The 19818-nt window shown below is 38.0% G+C and overlaps 2 protein-coding genes across 4 annotated transcripts in view; both read right to left on the minus strand.

Moving 5' to 3' along the window:
* The window catches only part of LOC139947948 (guanine nucleotide exchange factor VAV2-like), a 37569-nt gene extending 25024 nt beyond the window's left edge, over positions 1 to 12545 (minus strand). For all 3 annotated transcript variants that reach the window (XM_071945828.1, XM_071945829.1, XM_071945827.1), the window contains exons 1-2: positions 12242 to 12545; positions 520 to 636 (exon numbers count right to left, since the gene is read on the minus strand). In XM_071945828.1, coding sequence (XP_071801929.1) covers positions 520 to 636; positions 12242 to 12451 — 327 coding nt within the window. In that variant the 5' untranslated portion in view covers positions 12452 to 12545. The remainder of the gene's footprint in view (positions 1 to 519; positions 637 to 12241) is intronic.
* Positions 12546 to 15244: 2699 nt separating this feature from the next.
* On the minus strand, positions 15245 to 19698 carry LOC139948430 (beta-1,3-galactosyltransferase 5-like). Its single transcript, XM_071946578.1, has one exon. The coding sequence runs from the start codon at positions 19696 to 19698 to the stop codon at positions 18337 to 18339; it is 1362 nt and encodes a 453-aa protein (XP_071802679.1). The 3' UTR covers positions 15245 to 18336.
* Positions 19699 to 19818: the final 120 nt, after the last annotated feature.

Raw genomic sequence — 19818 nt, forward strand, 5'->3', positions numbered from 1 at the left:
GACAGAAAGGTTTGGCGGTTGTTAATGAGAAGGCGCCAAGGTTGGAATGACAACTTGACATTATCACTCCCTGTGGTACATACACTAACGGGCCTCCCTGTGGGACACTAAAGGGCTTGATGAATGTAGTCTAGCTCCCCGCATCCAACACCAACCAAAGATACAGAGTCTCTTAATACAAACAAGAATACCAGACTATTTTATCTCTGAACCTCTGTTTGGTTCCATTGACTCAGAATGGAGAGAGAGACGGTGGTGAGACCAAAAAAAAATGATGCTTAGAATAAAATAGTTGTATTTTAATTGCAATTTACAAGCACTTTTCAAACAAAAGGTAAATATTTTGTTTCTTTTAGAAGCTTTTAAAATTACAATCCTATTTCTGTGTTTATCATTGAACTTGGAATCATAGAGGGGTATCAGTGTACAACATGTATGAAGATAATGTGGATTTCAATTATTTGTACAATACAAAATTGAATCTCAGGAAACTCATGGCCAGCTATTCCTTCTTCTTACCTTCCCAAAATCAGAGACATCAAATAATCCACTAGGATCAAACAGATCTTGACTTCTGAGATTGAAGACATCAGAACAGGCTTGTAGGAATGTACGGATATTCTTTAGGCAAAGAAACTGCAAAACAGAAACATTATTTGGTTAGAGATTTCTTACAATACACGTGATTAATTATAATGAATGGATTCACTGCACTCACACTGAAAAATTCAGCGCAAAAGTTGGTTGAATCATTGGGTGTTATAAAAGAACACATTGTGTGGCTGCAGCTTAACAGTTAGATAATACATTGAAACAAAGAATCCCCATATAGCATAGCAACATCCTTAGCAACAGCCCCAGCCTTAGCTGCCAAATCGGAAACGCCTACATGTACAATGTATTTATATTTAATTGTTTGACAATGTACCCTGTACACCATTCTCCACTGGTGTTTTAATAGAACTTTACTTCCTTGAAAATCCCTACCCCTTAATATTTTAAAATCCAAACCCAACATGTTTATTTTCATTGGACTGGGACTGCACTAGTTACAATGGGATTAGGCATCACCATAATAAGAATCTACACAGTTTGGGTGTTGAGTTGGTGATGGATTTGGTTTTAGTGAGGAAGGATGGATCCTAATAGGTCACCAATCAGTGTGAAGCTGGAGGGTTTTCACTTTGTGTTCATATGAACTGGCACTTGAACTTTATATAGCTTCCTGTTCCTGCTTTGATAACAAGCGTTAAGGAATTAACTCAAAATGCCTTGATCTAGACTCCTCTGTGTCTTCAAGTCATTTTGTAAAGCAGTGTAATTGATGTATGTTTTTGAAAGAAGTTCCTCCCACAAATAAAACAGTTATTATTCTCATCAAAATGTATGGACTGGTTTATTCACTAATACACAGAAAACTGTAACAAGGACATTTATGCAACATTCTGAATTCAGATAATAGTCTGAAATTTCTCACATCCCTGGTCATACAACGTACCTACTTGACCGTGTATCAATTGTTGTTGAAACTACATGTATGTATGAGCCGAGTAAAAAGCAACTTAAAAAGCAAAGTGTTTGATAATCCTTCATGTTCACATCAGATCATGTAATTTAGCTGATCTTTAATCATTTACAGGACCCTGGATCATGCGGAAATTACCAAGGTACATGTATGTAGGCCTAAGTCATGAGACTGTTTTTTGCATACATGTACATACATCGTATTCTATTAAGTTACATGTATGAGACACATTTGAAAATACTAGGGCCCATGTGTTTTAAAGGCATAGGACACTAATTGGTAATTACTCAAAATAATTATTAGTATAAAACCTTACTTGGTGACGAGTTATGGGGAGAGGTTGATGGTATAAAACATTGTGAGAAACGGCTCCCTCTGAAGTGACGTAGTTTTTGAGAAAGGAGTAATTTTCCACGAACTTGATTTCAAGAACTCAGATTTAGAATTTGAGGTCTCAAAATCAACCATCTAAACGCACACAACTTCGTGTGACAAGGGTGTTTTTTCTTTCATTAATATCTTGCAACTTAGACGACCAATTGAGCTCAAATTTACACAGGTTTGTTATCTTATGCATATGTTGCGATACAGCAAAGGAGAAGACTGGTCTTTGACAATTACCAATAGTGTCTAATGTCTTTAAAAAGCATTTCATCCAAAAGTGTCGCACCAGCTGTGTACATGTATAAGAAAATAACGTATCCATGTGTGCGCTTCATACAAAAAACACATACATTGCCTACTCATACTGTATTATAATTGTACACTTTTTAAATGATGTACTAGGCCAATCCACAAGATATTTCGCTTTTACAGGGATATACATGTACATCATACATTTGTAGCCCTCTATTTCCCAGGAATTTACTAAGGTTAGCAATGCTATTCCTGGGCAAGCCATCAAAGGCTTTCAAACAGTTCCATCAGTATACAGTTGCATAATAATTAGTAAAAATATCTTCAATACTATCTGGTTTAACATTTAAGGACCATGTTTACTAATTGAGAAGTGTCAGTGAGTGTTAAGTTACTAGGATCCATATCAAATGATAACAATGAAGGGTAACCAAGCATGCTATCTGACATGGACAATCATGCACTTGACACATTGATGGATGTTTAACCATTGCCTGTCGTAGAGATGGTTGTATGATGTACCAACAAGGCACACACACTAGCCATACTGTGCACAATTTCAATACCTAATCTTGTCTAAATACTTTATTTAGTTCAGAAATGATATAATGACCAAAATGAAGTGATCCCAAGCATGGTCCTTATATTCCTCCTTGTACATGTAGGCCTAGCCTACATGTACATGGCCATAGCAGGGATCGTCTGTGAGGAAGCACTTAATTTTGGTCGCAAAAGCAACGACTGTGCGCAAGTGACAGTAGTTCGCTATCGTTTGAATCGCCTACCGGTTGCGGTACCGTATATATTTTACAGTTGTTTTGAAACAAATCATTTGAACCCTCAACCCCCCCTCCCCTTCCCCAGAAAAAAAACCACTTTTAAAACAAAGCCTGCTGCGATGCAATGTATGGAGTACACTGTACATGATCCTGGCTTGGATGGTACACGTAGTTCTACCCAAGATGCAAGGTTCATCTACATTAAAATACAACAATCATGAATGACAGGCTATTGAAATTCACTGATCACATTCAATAAACCACAGTGGTGCACCCTAGTACTTGACCTGTGCCCAGTGCCCAACAATGCCACTATGATTAGAATGTGGTCTGTCTACAAACGACACTAACAGGATGAATTACAACTGGGTTCTTTGGGGGGTATTCCCCATTCCTCTGAAAATAGAATTGCCAGTATGTACATGTAGGTTTGGAACATAGAGTTAAACTAGAGGGCGCACGGGTGATGCTTCTTGCACAAAGGCAACGGGACCGCAAGGAGACACGCGCGTGCCATTATGTATGCGCATTGAATATGAAACACACGTTGGAGTTTGTGTTTATTGAACGCTACGTGATGCCGTTTTGTTCAACTTACAAAATGGCCGCACAATTACACGCTGTAGGATGCCAGTTTTGTCAACTTAGAAAATGGCGGCCTGCGCGCATGCCGGAGCGCGTATATAGGCCAGTGCGCCCTCTAGTTCTTATATTAACTCTATGGTTTGGAAAGAACTGAATACAAATTTACAAAGTACATGTACATATGCACTCATACACAGTACAAGAATTGCAAACAGTGTAACATAAATTTTATGTGTAAATTTGATCTCCACGAGAAAAAAAAAATATTCCAGGGGTCTTTGAACCCTTTATACTAAATTTTTGGGGGGCAATTTTGCATTTGTGAAATGGTAAGGCCCTCCGCCGCCCTCGGGTAAACACCTCCTTATAAGGGAATGCTGTGGGCGTCGCGCGTATTGCGTGATGTGGCACAACTGTTTCAGCCATTGCTCTTGACCAATAGGAATGAAGAAACTGTCTTATAATCACAGGTGCAAGCTCACGTGTCACGCCCATGTTTCAACACTTTTTACCGGTCATAAACAAAGGTTTATACACACCCACGTGACGCGCTCTCCACCAATAGGAATAGCGAAACTGTCTGAGGCATTTGTGAATAACGGTTAATACTGTACTACCAGAACAATGTACACACACACTGTGTCCTTTTTAAATTGTTTAAGGTCAAAATGGCTTAGAATCCAGACTCTGTCAGTGAAAGAAAAAGTGACATTCCATGCCACAACAAAAATTTATCACTAAGTGCTGCCAGCTACATGTACATGTTTACACTACTGAAATAAATTGAAAATACAAAAAATATGGTCAACATTTCGCAAGATGAGTATTTCTTGACACATTTATGAGTATACGGATAGCATTCAACTTGAACTAGTAACTATTTATTACTGGCATACATACTTAAAGGGCAATGTTTAGTCTCTCTTCATTGCTTTTGCTGACAACAACACACCACACATCCCAAGTACCAAATGAATAAGCTCATTCTAATCAATAAACAGAGTGTAAAGTTACATAGAGTCAAGGTGTGCAACGTTTGTACTCTCCTCCAACACTAACCATTACTTATTCAATACAGCAATCATCAGTCACACAAACTACACTTGATGGTGTGGCACTAAGTCCTTTCAAGTAATTAATTCTACATCGCAGATTTATGTTTCATTACGTCAATTGGTGGGAAGATTCCAGTGAAGTAAAGGCTAACCGCACTGAGAGAAACGGTTCACAGCAGTGTATTCACACTCAAATGCACAGGATGCTGTTTCATAGAATTTCATTAGTTTATAATTTAGTTTACGATTACTATTTAACTTTTTTCATTAAATTTTTTTTATATTTTACTTATAAAATTTATTCAGTTATTTTTGTATTTATTTTATGATTATTGTAATGATTTATTAATTAACTTTTTTTGGGGGGGAATAATTGATAAGAAAACACTACACTAGAATGCCCCATATAACGCAGTAGGTAAAACCAAAGATTAAAAATAACATTAAGTAAAAACATAAAGAGGACCTTCTTTGTTGAGCAAAACTTCTAAATTATGGGTCCTGAACACCCTATAGTTTAAAAAAAGAGAACCCTGGCATGTAAATTTGATGTCTTTTTTACTTGCTGCAATAGGCCTATTGAGCTGTATTGCACATCACTTACTTGGTTTCATGAAACACACAAACTATAACAACTAAAAAGCCTGGGAAACATTTCTGCATGAAAGTGCTTTCAATTCTCACTCTGCAATAACTAAATTCTTGTTTTGTCTTCTTGTTTTGTCTGACAACAATAGCGTGGACTTACAAGTACCTTGATTATTTTGCTTTCTCAATAGTTCATTGACACAAAACATTCCCAGGTTAGTTTCTTCTGCACAGAAAGAGTCCAGGCAGACTAGATAGAGACCATGGGAAACCATGCTAACCAAGTCTGAATGCTTCTGTAATATTTGAAATTTAAAGAAAACTCCACAGTTTCTTTATGGATGTGCCCATTTCATTATAAGGAGATCAACTTTGACCCTTCATAGGTGTTATTTCAGGTCTGTTTTATTGCTAAGTAGAAGAAGTCAAACTACCTGTTGATGCTGTTCAGGGCATGACTTCATTCAGGACTTCTGCTGAAGCCAAATATATTTAGACTTTTAAACAACTTTGATTGTAAAAGGAGGAACTGCCTGGAAATGGGATGAAATACAAAACTTTACTGGCTTTTCAGTCTGTGGCAATTTGAAAATTGCAAAAAAAACCACATGTTCTACAAGAATTACATTCTAGTTCACCAAGAATTTGTCCTCTTTAACCAGACAGAATAGAACAATGCTTAATGTGCAAAGCAACTGTTAATGTTAGGTGTACATGTACCATCCGTGTACATGTAGCCAATGTCCTTCACCTAAACAACGGAATAACATAGAATTGACCCCACATGCCCACCAAGGATTTCCGGGAGAAAAGTAACACATTAAATTTTTTTTTTTTACACGTGTAGTTGGGGTATTTAGTATTGCCTAATAAAAAATGAGCAAATCGTATCATGATATCTTTAATTAAAGAATATAAGGCAACCCCATAAGATTTTAAAGTTTTTTACTCTCTTGCTACTTCCATGAAGGCCTACAATGTAGATAGGCAAACACACTTCACATAGTTTTTAAATTTTTGTATTGTCTAGGCCTTTTAAGTGACATAATACATTCTTGCAAGTTAAAGGGGTTGTATCGTATGCAGCTGTTTGGTCACCACTACTATTTTATTCTGAGTACAGTACTTCATTATAGTAGCCAAACAAGCAAACATAATATCATTTTATTTCTTACTTAATTTTTAGGGGACTATGAGGAAGGCCTTGATTTTGAAAAAAATCTCTGGAGAAACATTTTTTTTGCAAATTGAAACAATAAACATCCTTGTTTTACAAAGTGTCAATAATACCAAGATTATTCATTAACCGATTACATAGAGTCACGCCATCAGTGTTAAACTAATTAACTTTCCTCTATTTTCACTGTACGTCGTTACTTGATCACTGCTGCAGGCGTTCTAAAAACTAATTGTGTGGCGATGGCCAGAACACCATACGTCAGAATGAACAGCGTGTTTGACACATTGCGTTTGCCTGATCATTCATCTAATCTAATTAATTAAAGAGATTCTAGATATTGCACCATTCTTGGATCAAATCAATGCCTCAGGATAATATACCACATGGGCATTCACCTTGGATAGCTAGTCAATGATTTGTGAGAAAAATCAGACACTTTAAAAAGTGCACACAAGTGTAAAAGTGCATCCTTGAAGTATTGTACTGTGGACAGGATCTGCAATGTAACTGTACCCAACCTCAACAGCATACAGTTGGCCTGCTTGTATTTATAATAATAAAGCCAAAATTAATAAACACTTGGGACTGAATTCTGTGTACAATTTGAGGAAACCAACCTTCTTTATTAGGCTCTGATAAACTTCACCCTTTATAAAAGCGGGACTTAAATCCACCAAACACCATAAATATTTCTTTTACAGAAGAAATTTGTAACAAAAGTAAAAAACGGCGTAAATCCAGTCAAACTTCCTTGAAATGTATTACACCACTGGTAACTGGTTTACAGCAATTGTTTTCCACATACCTACATGTATGCACAGTTTAAAGGCCTAAAGCTAATAAAAACAAATTGTCAAGGAAAATTTTCTGCTACAAAGGTGTTTTTTTGGCTTTCAAGTACGAATACTTACTTACTATACAAATTTTTACCTAATATATTAATATTTTTCACTTTGTGAATTAAACCCATGGTCATGTACATTTTGTGGACATGACTGCAGGATACAGTTATAATATTTTTGTCATCACAGCAAGTGCGAGAATGATATCATGCCTGAGGCAGCAGCCTGACTTTTAAGAGTCACTGCGAATTGTGAAGACATAGGGCTGATCTGATTAAATTATGACTCATATTATTTCAAGAACTATTGTGTCACAAATGTGGGTCACAGAATCAGTCATCGGGTAGCTGGGTAAGCTCACTTTGTTCATTTTAAATACCCCCTCAATAAACAAAGAAATAATTTTAAAAATCACTAAAATTAAATGTATGTATACTGATCACAATGTCTTTTCAGAGCCCTTACTTAAAACAAAACTGACAGTCTCCCTTTAAAACAAAAGTTGTTGCCCTCACTAAAATAAAAATCTGCAAGGGGTAGACAATACAGTACACATTTTGGCAAAACAGATCACAGGCATTGGATGTTAAGGGCATCCATCAGTAACCTGTTTAATTTGAAGACATCATAGCAGGAGGTTGAGCTGTGAGATGATGAGAGTCCAAGCACATCATCTGCTTGTAAAAATTACACGGTGAGCGTTCAAGCTTGACACCATTGCAAACTGGAAGGTACAAGAAGTGCCTTACCCATGGTTCACATTCACAACTTCACAACCCATTACGAACCATTTGGCTGGTACAGTACACATACCACAGTCAAGAGCTTGACTCTGTAGGCCTACTCAAAGAATTAGTGCGCCAGGAAATCCCTAGAAATTAGAAACTACTGCACTTTAAATGCAGTTGGACAATGATGGGAGTTACCAACTAAAAAGCCAGGCAGAACTATACAAAGAAAACAAAACGAGTTGATTTTTTTAAACAGGTTTGTACAATGTATGTCTTGTGTACATGTACATTTATGGTAGCTTCTGGCCACCACACAGTGTCATTTCTTCTGAAAAGTACATTGTCAACATGATAAACAAGAAGGAACCCTTTTAAACAGTTTACACATCAGAATGTAGACAGCTTTTTATTGACCCTTGCAACCCAATGCCTAGTCAGAATCTGATTTCTGGTCCACTACATACATGTAGTACTGTACATACGTACGTACAATGACTGCATGGCTAAGAGAAGATTTTCTGTTAAAAAATACAAGCCTCGTGCTTGAGGAATGTTTTGTTAACATTCATTTTTAAAGTGAGAAGCAGTTGCAATTAAGTTTGCATTTTGAAACTGTATCTACATTTGTCTACATGTCTGCAATGTATACAGTATACAGTCTACACTGTGTGTGACATTAACAACAGAGTGCCAGACTCTTAGGGAAAGTTGTTGAGCTCTGGGATATGACGAGGTCAATGGACAATTATGGCTGGAGTGACAATAGACAACAAAATGCATTCAGAGAACACAACCAGTATGAACACTTAGCTTGCAGGTTGTTTGCATTTTACATGCTAGGCCTATATTGCAGCCAATACATGCAAGTAGCAGAATCTTTGTTAAAACCATGTGGCAGATTTGTAGGGCTTACATTGTACATTGTACAAGTCAAGGTGTTTGTCACAAGAAGTCACAAACAGAGTGCTAAAAAGACTCCTTGATTTCTTCAAATTGTGCAGTCATACAGAAAATATTTCTGTATGAATTCAACATTTATTTAAGATGTCAACATCTCATCAAGCTACAATACATTTTAAAAAGGGATAGTGGTCTTTATTTTGAGGGAAACCAACCACTTTAAAACTAACTGTTTTGTGGGATTGCGCATTTCTTAGTTTAACATTAATGCAAGTAGGGTGTCGCGGCCGAGTGGTTAAGAGCACCGAATTCAAGCTCTGCTGATTCTGTTCAGCAGAGTGTGGGTTCGAATCCCGGTCGTGACACTTGTGTTCCTGACTGAGCAAGACACTTAGCTATTATTGCTTCTCTCCACCCAGGAGTAAATGGGTACCTGTGATGGCAGAGATGGTTCTTGTGATTGATTTAGTAGAGTAGCGCATTTGTTGCACGAGGCTGTATACTCCCCAGGGAGCTAAGATTGTTTAAGGAGTGAATTAAGGCCCAGTGACCAGGGGTAATAATTTGAAGCGCTTTGAGACACCCGTTCGGGAGTGAAACAGCACAATATAAACTCAAAATATTATTATAATATATTATTATTATTAAGTCATAGTTTCATACTTTGATTTGCGACATCAAAGTAAGATCTGGATATCTCAGGGACGTTTTCAGCAGAACTTACATGTGCTGTTCCAGACAGAATTTATCTTGGAGGCAACTTACATGTATAAGATTTGGACCATTACCGACCCAAAACATGTTTCTGTCCAACTCCCAACGCATTTAAATTATTAGTTTTTAGCCATGATTTTGTCAGGGTGTCAACATTCGCAGGAAATTTCAAAAACTGGTGTCCAAATTGCTTACTTACAATACATTTTACATACATAATGTATTATACAGGGTGTCACGTTTTTCAAACAGGATGCCAACCAAAAGGCACCAGACACCCCTCTAGTGGCTACATGTAGCACTGTGAAATGTTCCCCCTAGCTCAAATCCTATCTCAGGCTGAATCAAATCCCCACCTGATTGCTTGGGTTTTCCCCCTTAGGGTTTTCCTTCCACTTCTAAATCTGAACATTTTCTTCTTCATCTCCTACATGATTCATCTCACAAGTTAGTAGCATTGCTGTTTGTGTATAAAATGGAATAAATCCTCCCTTTAATATGGAAGGCACAGGAGACAAGGGGCAGAGAGTCTGTGATTAAACAACTCAAGGCTGTCCCTAAGGACTCATGATGAGTAAGTATTCCAAGAATGTTTTCAAGGAATTCCGCTTTCTTGAGATAAATGCTGGTAGAAGGTCAAGGCGTAGCCAAATAGTGTCTCAATTAATATCAAGGACTTGGTAAATTATCCAAGTCTATTTAAAGAGCGCTTGTCCACACAAAATCAGCCAGAACTGACTACTGTAAAATGAGCGCATGTCCAGTCCAAGTAGGTCTACATGTACAATGTACATGTAGACCTACACAGTGGGATGCTTGCAGTTGGTTCAGATTATCAGTGAATGTACTAACTACAAAGGAAATTTGGCCTGGCTTACTGAAGACACTTGTCTCACTTTTAAAGAAAAAATTTGATGGGTTGGAAAGTACAGATTACAACAAAATATTTAACGAAATTTGTTTTATTTTATTGAAGAATTTTTGTGTTTTAAATAGCTTTTGTTAGGAAGAATGTTTCAAGATACTCCTACTACATTTGAAACGAGTTACTTTTGTTGCACTATGTAGTCGAGCTACTTGACCAAACAAGTTTTTGTTATATTACATTTGGACATTATCTGGCATACTGTTTACAGGGTCCAAGCCAACACTAAACTGGGCCGCTCAATTTGCAGATTGGGCAAATTGTGCAATGAGCACACTCCTCTAGCATCAATGCACAACAAAAGTCAAGCATTTTGGACATTGATTCAGATTTCAGTAAAAATGTTTCCTTTTTTGTGAGAAGTGTATTAAAGCAACACTATCATCAAAATATTAACCACCAACATCTCCTGTGTACACCTCAGGTATAGAGGTCTGTGACAGATTTGTTCATCACTATTTTTTTGTACCAACAAACACACAATTTGCATTCACTCAGTCCCTACAATTTATGTCCAAATGTAAATTAAAAAAAAACATTTTTGGTTGGGTCCAGTTACTCTGATGTGATTTGTTGCACTACATTTGTAGTTGACCTTCTCTGTACACTGACAGCGTTGTTTTTCATGAAAAAAAACAAAATCTTTAGTTAAATTAAGGGTTATTTAAGTTCATAAATGAATGCCTAACTAATTAATTAATGGCAGTTTTTACTGTATCTATATTTTTCCCTGAAGTGGCCTCACAATTGTGTTGATGTCCTGCTGACAAGTCCAATATATCGACCATCTCCTTTTCACTCACTATGATCAAGGCATAATCTTACTTAAAAGAAATGTGAAAAGTGGTAGTCAAATTTGGCATCTTTTCCAAGAAAACATGCCAATTCAAAAATTGTATATAAAACATAACCCTGTACATTCCTTACAAATGAAATATTGCTTGTTAAAATGATAATAATATACTCAAAATATGTATCGGACATGATGTATTTCACATGCATGGTCTTATTGATGAACGGAGAAAGACTGAGTGTAACATGATCGGTGCGACTGAAGTAACAAATATATGGGTTTCTGTGGCCATGTTGGGCAGAGCTGGTTGGGCAGAGCCTGCTAACCTTCGATTATTACAAGCGTGTACAGTTTTTGCCGTGCATAGATCGGAACGTTGGTTGCGTGTGACCGCGCAACACAGCCGAAGCTCCGCCCCCCTCAGATTTGAATTTTCAACCTGGGCCATTTTTTACTCGTTCGCTCGGGGATCTGGTAAGTTTTTGTCCTTTTTCTTCAAATTATTTCCTCAAGTCAATAGTGTTTTGAGTGATATGGTAAGAGGATAACTTTCCGTATGGCGCCACCACCTTTTCACTCATTTTTACAAAAAGGGATAGGGGTTATCTCATTGAGGTAAATTAGATACTATATTACTTCATATCGAATGAAAAAGTGGTGGCGCCATACGGAAACTTTTCCAAATGTAGCAAATCTGCTGACTAGCTGTCGAAATTGTACGTTTTTAACCATTTCGCCCTGCACAGATTGCGGAAGCTTCGTAACCCTCCGGCCTGTGCGGCCGCCGTCGGGAGGAGCGTTATCGCAACTAGTCAGGCCATGCTAGTTTGTGTAAACCAGTAATCAGACCATAGAATAACAATAAAATAACCGAACAAGAAAAAGAAAAGAAGACAATCACTATCAGTGAATATTGCGGAAGTTTGATTTGCCCGTCCCACAGCAACTAGAGAGAGGACATAAGTGGAGGGAGATTGTATTACTATACCTGTGACATCTGTGGCCGCAAGCAGATTTCTCTTGTAAGATCCACGGCACCCGGGCTGAGGTGGTTCAGAAGTTGACATAGGACTACACCATCACGTAAGGTTTGGGCAAGATCAAACACTTGAGCGCCTGCCCAAGTAGTTTTATGAGTTGGGGGTAAAGCCCCACATTGTATCAACCAGGCGGCACACATTTTCCACGCTTCGTCCATTTTGATTCCGCTAAAATTAATTTTTCCACAACTTTTCTCGCCGTGTCCGTCCTATTTTAGAGCAGTATTTCCTGTTTTGACTGGTACACCCACCTAAGACTCATGTACATACAATTATAGGTTCCATGTGTAGAATGATAGTGCGGAGTACCAGGTAAAAAGTGCGTATGGCTCTGCATGCAAATATTGTGCAAAACGTCACGTTCTGTTTACGGGACGGTCTACTTCGAGCCCGCCCTCTAGTCAATTTTCTTGTAACTTATTAATGCAAAGGATTGAGCAGACGAAACGACGACTTCGGCTACAGCTACGTCTAGATCAGCGCGTCTCCCAGTGTTGAAGAATAGGCACACGCGCGCGATCTAGCCGTAGCTGTAGCCGAAGTCGCCGTTTCGGACACGGCCTCAGAATAAAAAGACAGATAATTTTTAGAACTAATTTGCTTACAAAAGAGGGCGCATATCTAAAGAAGTTTGTACACGAACCAAATCTCCGGGGAGGAGGGGGGGGGGGGGGGGGCAGAATCTTCTGTGCCACAACCCTAGAACATGTTAACCCTTTAGTCCCTGCACCGCCCGAGTTTGCTGAAATCCAATTTCTCAAGATTCTTGCAGTAAATTACTGGAATCGTAGTTCAAATTTTAAAAGATAGCCATGGCTTAATGTGTATGCACAATTTTTAACCCTTTCGGTAATATTTGTATAAAAGTAGAAGTTCTCATGGGAACAATAAATGCATCTCGTTAAACGGCTACGGTAATTTTTATGGCGAATATTTTTGTGCACGGATAAAATGAACACAATAGCTTTTAAAGGCTTTTGTCTGGCTCAATGCTCATACTGATTAAATGCGAAGGCGTTAATTTTCGACAATATCATCATAAATGATGAACAGTTTCCTGTTTACTAATGAGCGTTTTATTTTTCGTAAGAGCTAAATTATTTCATCATCATTAGCTTCGACAAGTCAACTGTGAAGGGAGAATTAATAACGATCTATAACAACAAGATATATTAACAAATGCGTAGACCTACTAATGACTATCGAGTTTTCTTTTGATGTTCCTTTTTTTCTACAAACACAAGCTAGCGAGGTTTCCTCGTACCGCATACAGTGTATCGCTATATGCGGCTGGGCGGTACAGTGGTTAAATGGTTATTCAATTGGGTAACTACATGGACATACTTTCGGTACAGACAAAAAGAATTAAAGTTCAAAGATTTACAAATAAATTACAGGGCTTACATAAGGTAATGGTGAAAGACTTCTCTTGAAATATTATTCCATGAAATGTTTTACTTTTTGAGAAAACTTTAAAACAATATCAATTCTCGATATCGAGAATTACGGATTTATTTTAAACACGTGTCATGACACGGCGGACGGGAGCGTGTGGAAACAAGAATAGGGTTGGTTTTCCCGTTATTTTCTCCCGACTCCGATGACCGATTGAGCCTACATTTTCACAGGTTTGTTATTTTTATATAAAGGTTGTGATACACGAAGTGTGGGCCTTGGAAATTTACTGTTTCCCGAAAGTTTTCCAAATTTGGGTGGGGGGGGGGGGCAGGAAAGTAAAACTTGCTTTTCTGGTAACAGAAAAGTAGAAAATGCATTTTTCACTTGAACGTTTAATCTGCTTTTCAGGCAGCAGAAAAGTGGGGAAAAAAGTGATATAGAAAACCCATACAATCGATTTTTTCTGCTATTCTGATATCAGACAAGCAGATGGCTACTTTTCGCCCTCCATGACGGACATTAAATTTGGGGGCGCCCACCGTACACCCCTATATTCCGCCCCGGTGAATTTTTAACATAATTATTATAATAATGTGCTCAATAAATCGACTTTCTTTACGACGCGAGAGGGCGGAGACCATCGCATTACGGTAAAAGACTTGTGCAAGTCTAGTACGCCCTATGTGTTTGATGCCCTGTCTCCCGTAGTGCATTATTCATAACAAGGCAGATGTTACCATACTTCTGTCTGTCTCATAGCTTTGTGTGTGCGTTCACAATTAATAGTTGCTGTTTTTCCTAAATCTCAAGGCAATTTTGTTCCCATTTCGACTCCTACAAAAGGTTTGTAAACTGTAGTTTATCATAAATGTAGGACAAGTTTAATCATTTTACTGCAACCCATGTTTTCTAATTGTATGTAGTTTCTAGATACGGTCAACATCCACGCACTATCCGTAGAGTAGGGTAGTCTAGTTTTTGTTGTTTGTTTACTTTCAAATTTTATAGCAGACGACACACGGCAACCAAATCGCCAGATGTCAAAAAGTAATTCACCAAAAAGAACCGAAACAATTATTAGAGATGGAAATTTTGAAAGTAGGAATATTCTTGGCGATCATATAAGGTTGGCTACACTGTATCTTGATTTCACTCCTCGTTTCTGAGAAGAAAACCTGAACTTAAGTTCTGGAGATCACCATATCTGTTCATGACCATGGACGGTTACACTACCTTCATTGTTGTTACCATAAATAAGTCCTGGTTGTGTGTGGTCTGAATGATTCAAGAGTTAATAATAATAATAACAAAACTTATACTATAGCGCCCCAATCATGTAGACACGCTCTAGGACGCTGAACATGGCATTATGGACAAAATAAAAGAATAAGAAACGGAATAAATAATAATTAAACAAATTCTTTAAAACATTCATTCAACCAGTTAGTAAGAAAAAAATAGACTTCCTAAAGTATCAAAAATGCAAAGAGTGCTACCTTGGTTAAAGTACCCAATATTTCAAAAGATTTTTCTTTCCTTATTCACACAGTGTAAATGAAAAGACGCAAGACTGATCCCGAATCGAGACATTTTATTCATTTGCGCTACCAGGATACTGCTGTAGTGATCTTTAAAGAGCAGCAGAGAGAGGCCCGCCAGCAAGTCGCATCGCCCTCACCATCAACATCAAGATACAGTACAGCGTGGGAAGATAAACCGGTCACCGATGGGGCAGGCACATCAGCTTCATCCTCAACATACAAATACAGTCGCTATGGTAACGAGGCAGTTATTGTACACAAAGAGGGCAAGATGGTGACAAAGAAAGACTCACAGAATGTTCAGTCTGCAATCTGCATCGTCATGTGATTGGAGGTCATTTAAGACTGGAGGTTCTTCTTTGAGGTTCCGGTCGTCGTCATCAAAACATTAAATTGAGGTTTTATTTTAATTACCAGCTTGGCACATAAAATAAAAAGCCTGACTCACATCAATACCAACATTTTGTTGTCAGTGCAAAAATGTTATATCTCCTAAAATAGCACGTACATTATGTGCGAGTCTGAAATATTGTCAAAATAGTGTATCTTGCTTAAAAAAGCCTAGATGAACACACTTAAAAAGTACGCGCTGAGACACAATGGTTATGCACAGAGCATTTACATGTTTTCACTATAATGAGGATTGAATTTTAGTCTCTAGATACAAGGTCACCGTGAGGATTGAATTTAAGTCTCTAGATACAAGGTCACCGTGAGGATTGAATTTAAGTCTCTAGATACAAGGTCACTGTGAGGATTGAATTTAAGTCTCTAGATACAAGGTCACTGTGAGGATTGAATTTAAGTCTCTAGATACAAGGTCACTGTGAGGATTGAATTTAAGTCTCTAGATACAAGGTCACTGTGAGGATTGAATTTAAGTCTCTAGATACAAGGTCACTGTGAGGATTGAATTTAAGTCTCTAGATACAAGGTCACTGTGAGGATTGAATTTAAGTCTCTAGATACAAGGTCACTGTGAGGATTGAATTTAAATCTCTAGATACAAGGTCACTGTGCAGGAGAAAAGTTCCTTTCAATACTGATTTTCAATTTCAATAGGCACCAAGGCAAAGACCAGGCCCCACATTCATAAAGCTGTTAAGCACATAACAAATGCTCACCAGAAAGAGGTTATCAGCTAAAACAATAAATAAAGTATTGTTTGTGACTGGTTCCCTGATAAACACCCTTTTCTGCTACAACAGCTTCATGAAATTGGGTGCCGTACCAAAGTTTAAAGACCCGCTTGACAAGTACTGCAGAATAAAATTTGCCACAGAACCAGTCTTGGGCAAGACACTTGACATGATTATTTTATACTGATGCCTTGCGGTGCGATGCAAGGTTTTGCTTTGTTTTATTACTTGGGTATCTTAATGTCAGCAAATCTACTATGGGACATTTTAATTAAATTTGTGTGCAAAGCAACTTGATGAAACTACATGCAAGTCCAAGCTATGCATTAAGCAATGCACAAGTTTGTTAGTGTTGCATTCAAACTGAACATTGTGTTTGTGCATGAGTAGTTGAAGTCATATTAATCATAGCTAAAACCAAATGTTTTGCATACTCCATGTTTTCCAATGTATGAGCTACATGTATATTTGTACAGTATTATTTATTTATTGAAACATTTTTGAGTTTAAATCCCATTCAAAGTACCAAATAGAGATAACATATCCTGCACAAGATGTTGTAGGGTGTTTTTCAATTTTCAATTTCAAGGCTGAGCAAAACAAAAGGATATTAGCTGAAACATTTCATGCCTGAAAATAAAATGTTGTTTGCTGTTGCCTTTCTTGCTACTCTTTCTTCCTTAATGTGTTATACGGGATTGGTAGAGCTGACAAAATAACTGCAGACAGAAAACCTGTTAAAAGTTGGGTTTAATCTGTTGTGCGAGTCGTGAAATACATGGACAATTCGAGCATGCAAACACTTTGACCTAGTTTTGTTGTAACAACCGAAATCAGTTTTTGCATGTTGAAAGGTTCATATTATATACAGTTTTCTTGAATATGACTTCATTTAAGAGGGAAACATTTTGAAGAATGGCTCTTGTATGAATTTCATAATCAGTGAGCTTTCAGACTAAATAACCATTAATGTTATTCACCCTTACCAATCCTGTATCTACCTTTAAGCTGTACAACAGCAAACCAAATATACTGGATGGTTTTTACAGACGTTTTCAATTTTTTTTTAATTTGTGTCCTGTTTTTTCCCCTAAAGTTTACAAATTTTTCCCCATATCTTTACCAAATTTGAAAAACATATAATTTTTGTGAAGTAGAAATGTTGATTTTTGGGCACATAAAACGTTCCATGATGTTGGTATTAAAGTCTTCAAATGCAATGAAAATTATATTGAAATACAGTTTTCCACCTCTTTTGTTATTGTTTATTATATTAAGTATATTATCAAATGAGAGTAATGTTATTATTGCGGAGATCTTTAAACATTACAACTACGATCCACACAACCAATTAAACTTCTCAGGAAAAAGGTCGAGCATGCTTTGGTGACCCCCGTACGAGTATAACTAATAAGACTTTTCGGCAGCAGAACACCACCCCCCCCCCCCAACAAATACACTTAGACTCAGATCACCACATCACACTGCCGACTCAACAATAAAATATCGAGCCGTTTTTAAGAAAAAAATTGCCTAATCCAAACAATAGCACCCTTTCCGTGGACGTTCAATAATCTACAGACGTCATAGATCATTTGGCATGACCAGCTGTTTTGATGTTTGTACTGTCGCGACGGATTTACATATAATAATATTACAATTGGATGCTAGTCTAAAAGTAATGGATTAATATATTTTCATAAATATACATCATACTAATCGTTATTTTTGTTTTAACCACGAAGAAAGCACTTTTGGAGTGAAATAGAAACTTGCGTCACCCTAAAAATAATATTGTCCTAAATATAATACAGCTACTTTTCGAGAATAGTTTTTCAAGCATTCATGGGCAACGTCTGTATTTGTTTACGTGTTAATAGGAGAAAACACGAGTCCCCATATAGGAGGCCCCTAAAAAGTTTCATAATTTTCTGAAATATTCATAGCACTGTTTTTCTTGATATACTAGAAGCCCCGATCCCCACATTCTGATTTCCTGTGTCCCTGCTCTACAACGTCGTATACACTCATTATTTCAGTGGGTTCAATGTCAAAGACGATCATCATGTTCCGGTAGTGGCAGAAATTTGACGGTTTCTTAATGAGGACAAAATGATCATCATCTGTGAGTTGCACCCCGACACTGGCTGCTAGGAGACCGACATACGCATCTTCCATAGCAATTGGTGTTATCTGTCCAAACTTACTCACCATCCTCTGCACAACATCCATTGAGATCATGTAGAGAGGGCCTCGGGCCATGTTCGGGAACACATTTCCCGGATAATCAGGGCGTGGCACAAAATACGGATCGAGCTTATCCCGGATCGGGTGGTCCTCACGGAGCAATTTGCCGACGTATAGGTTGGGAGCACTGCCGAGTTTATCCTGGATCCAATTGATGACGAGTGGGACGTGGATATAGACCTTTGCATTGGTCTTGAATATATACTTGGGTTGGCAGGTACGTATGACATCATTGGAAGCCCATTGGAAACCCATCATAGTCTTACGGGTTTCTTCTGTCTTGATGTCTTCGAATTCACCTTGCAAGACGTCACCAAAATGTTGTGCTTCCCGTTTGATCTGTTCGTCTTTGATCTTGCTTCGGCCCATGACGAACACTGTCCGCCACGTCATTCCGAGTATACTCGCTGTGGAGACTCCCTTCCGATTTCCCCATGAACGCCGGATCGCGGTCCGGGCAAGGACTTCCTCCGGAGTAGTCGTCACAAGGAACAATATGTGTGGTTCGTCCGGGCATTGTAAGTCCGGCTTGTAAATCAAATCAACTGGGAACTCCTTGGGCTTCGGAGCGGGCAGCCCTTTCTTTATTGCCGGTGGTTTATCGGGAAAATCAATTTTCAAATCGCTGGAGTCTATGTTGTCAAAACCTTTAAGCTTGTTTTTAAGGTCCAACACAACTCCATCGTCCCCGTCAGCACCATTACTTGTTGATTCCACCATTTGATCCAAAACATGATGGAACTTTGGATTTTGAGCTCGTCCCCCCATACCATCATCATTCATGGATCCTCCACCTTTGTTCTCTCTCGTAATGATGTAGAGAATTAAGACGATGGCAGTAACGATGATTGCCCAAGAGGTACCTGTCAACCGTCCAGTTACAGCGTTGATAAATGTTGGGACACCGTTACGTCTTCTCTTATTCTTCCCGTTGTTATCCATATCGTTGGTGGGATAGGTCGCTGATGAAGCAATCAGAACTTTCGATCTTTCCGAGCCTGAGCCTTTTACAGGCTCCACCGATTCTATAATACCACAGGTAGCGAAATGCCTGTTGGATATAAAGTCCGCCGTAACCATTGTGAGTAATTCTGTATATAATTTCTTCTAGCCTCGGGCGAAAAAAATCAGATTCAGCAAATATTTGCATTTGCTTTTGTTGATTAATAACTCCAGAACATCTGTGTGCAAGTCTCCTAC

The sequence above is a fragment of the Asterias amurensis genome, chromosome 15 (genome assembly GCF_032118995.1).
Source record: "Asterias amurensis chromosome 15, ASM3211899v1".
NCBI classification, from domain to species: Eukaryota; Metazoa; Echinodermata; class Asteroidea; order Forcipulatida; family Asteriidae; genus Asterias; species Asterias amurensis.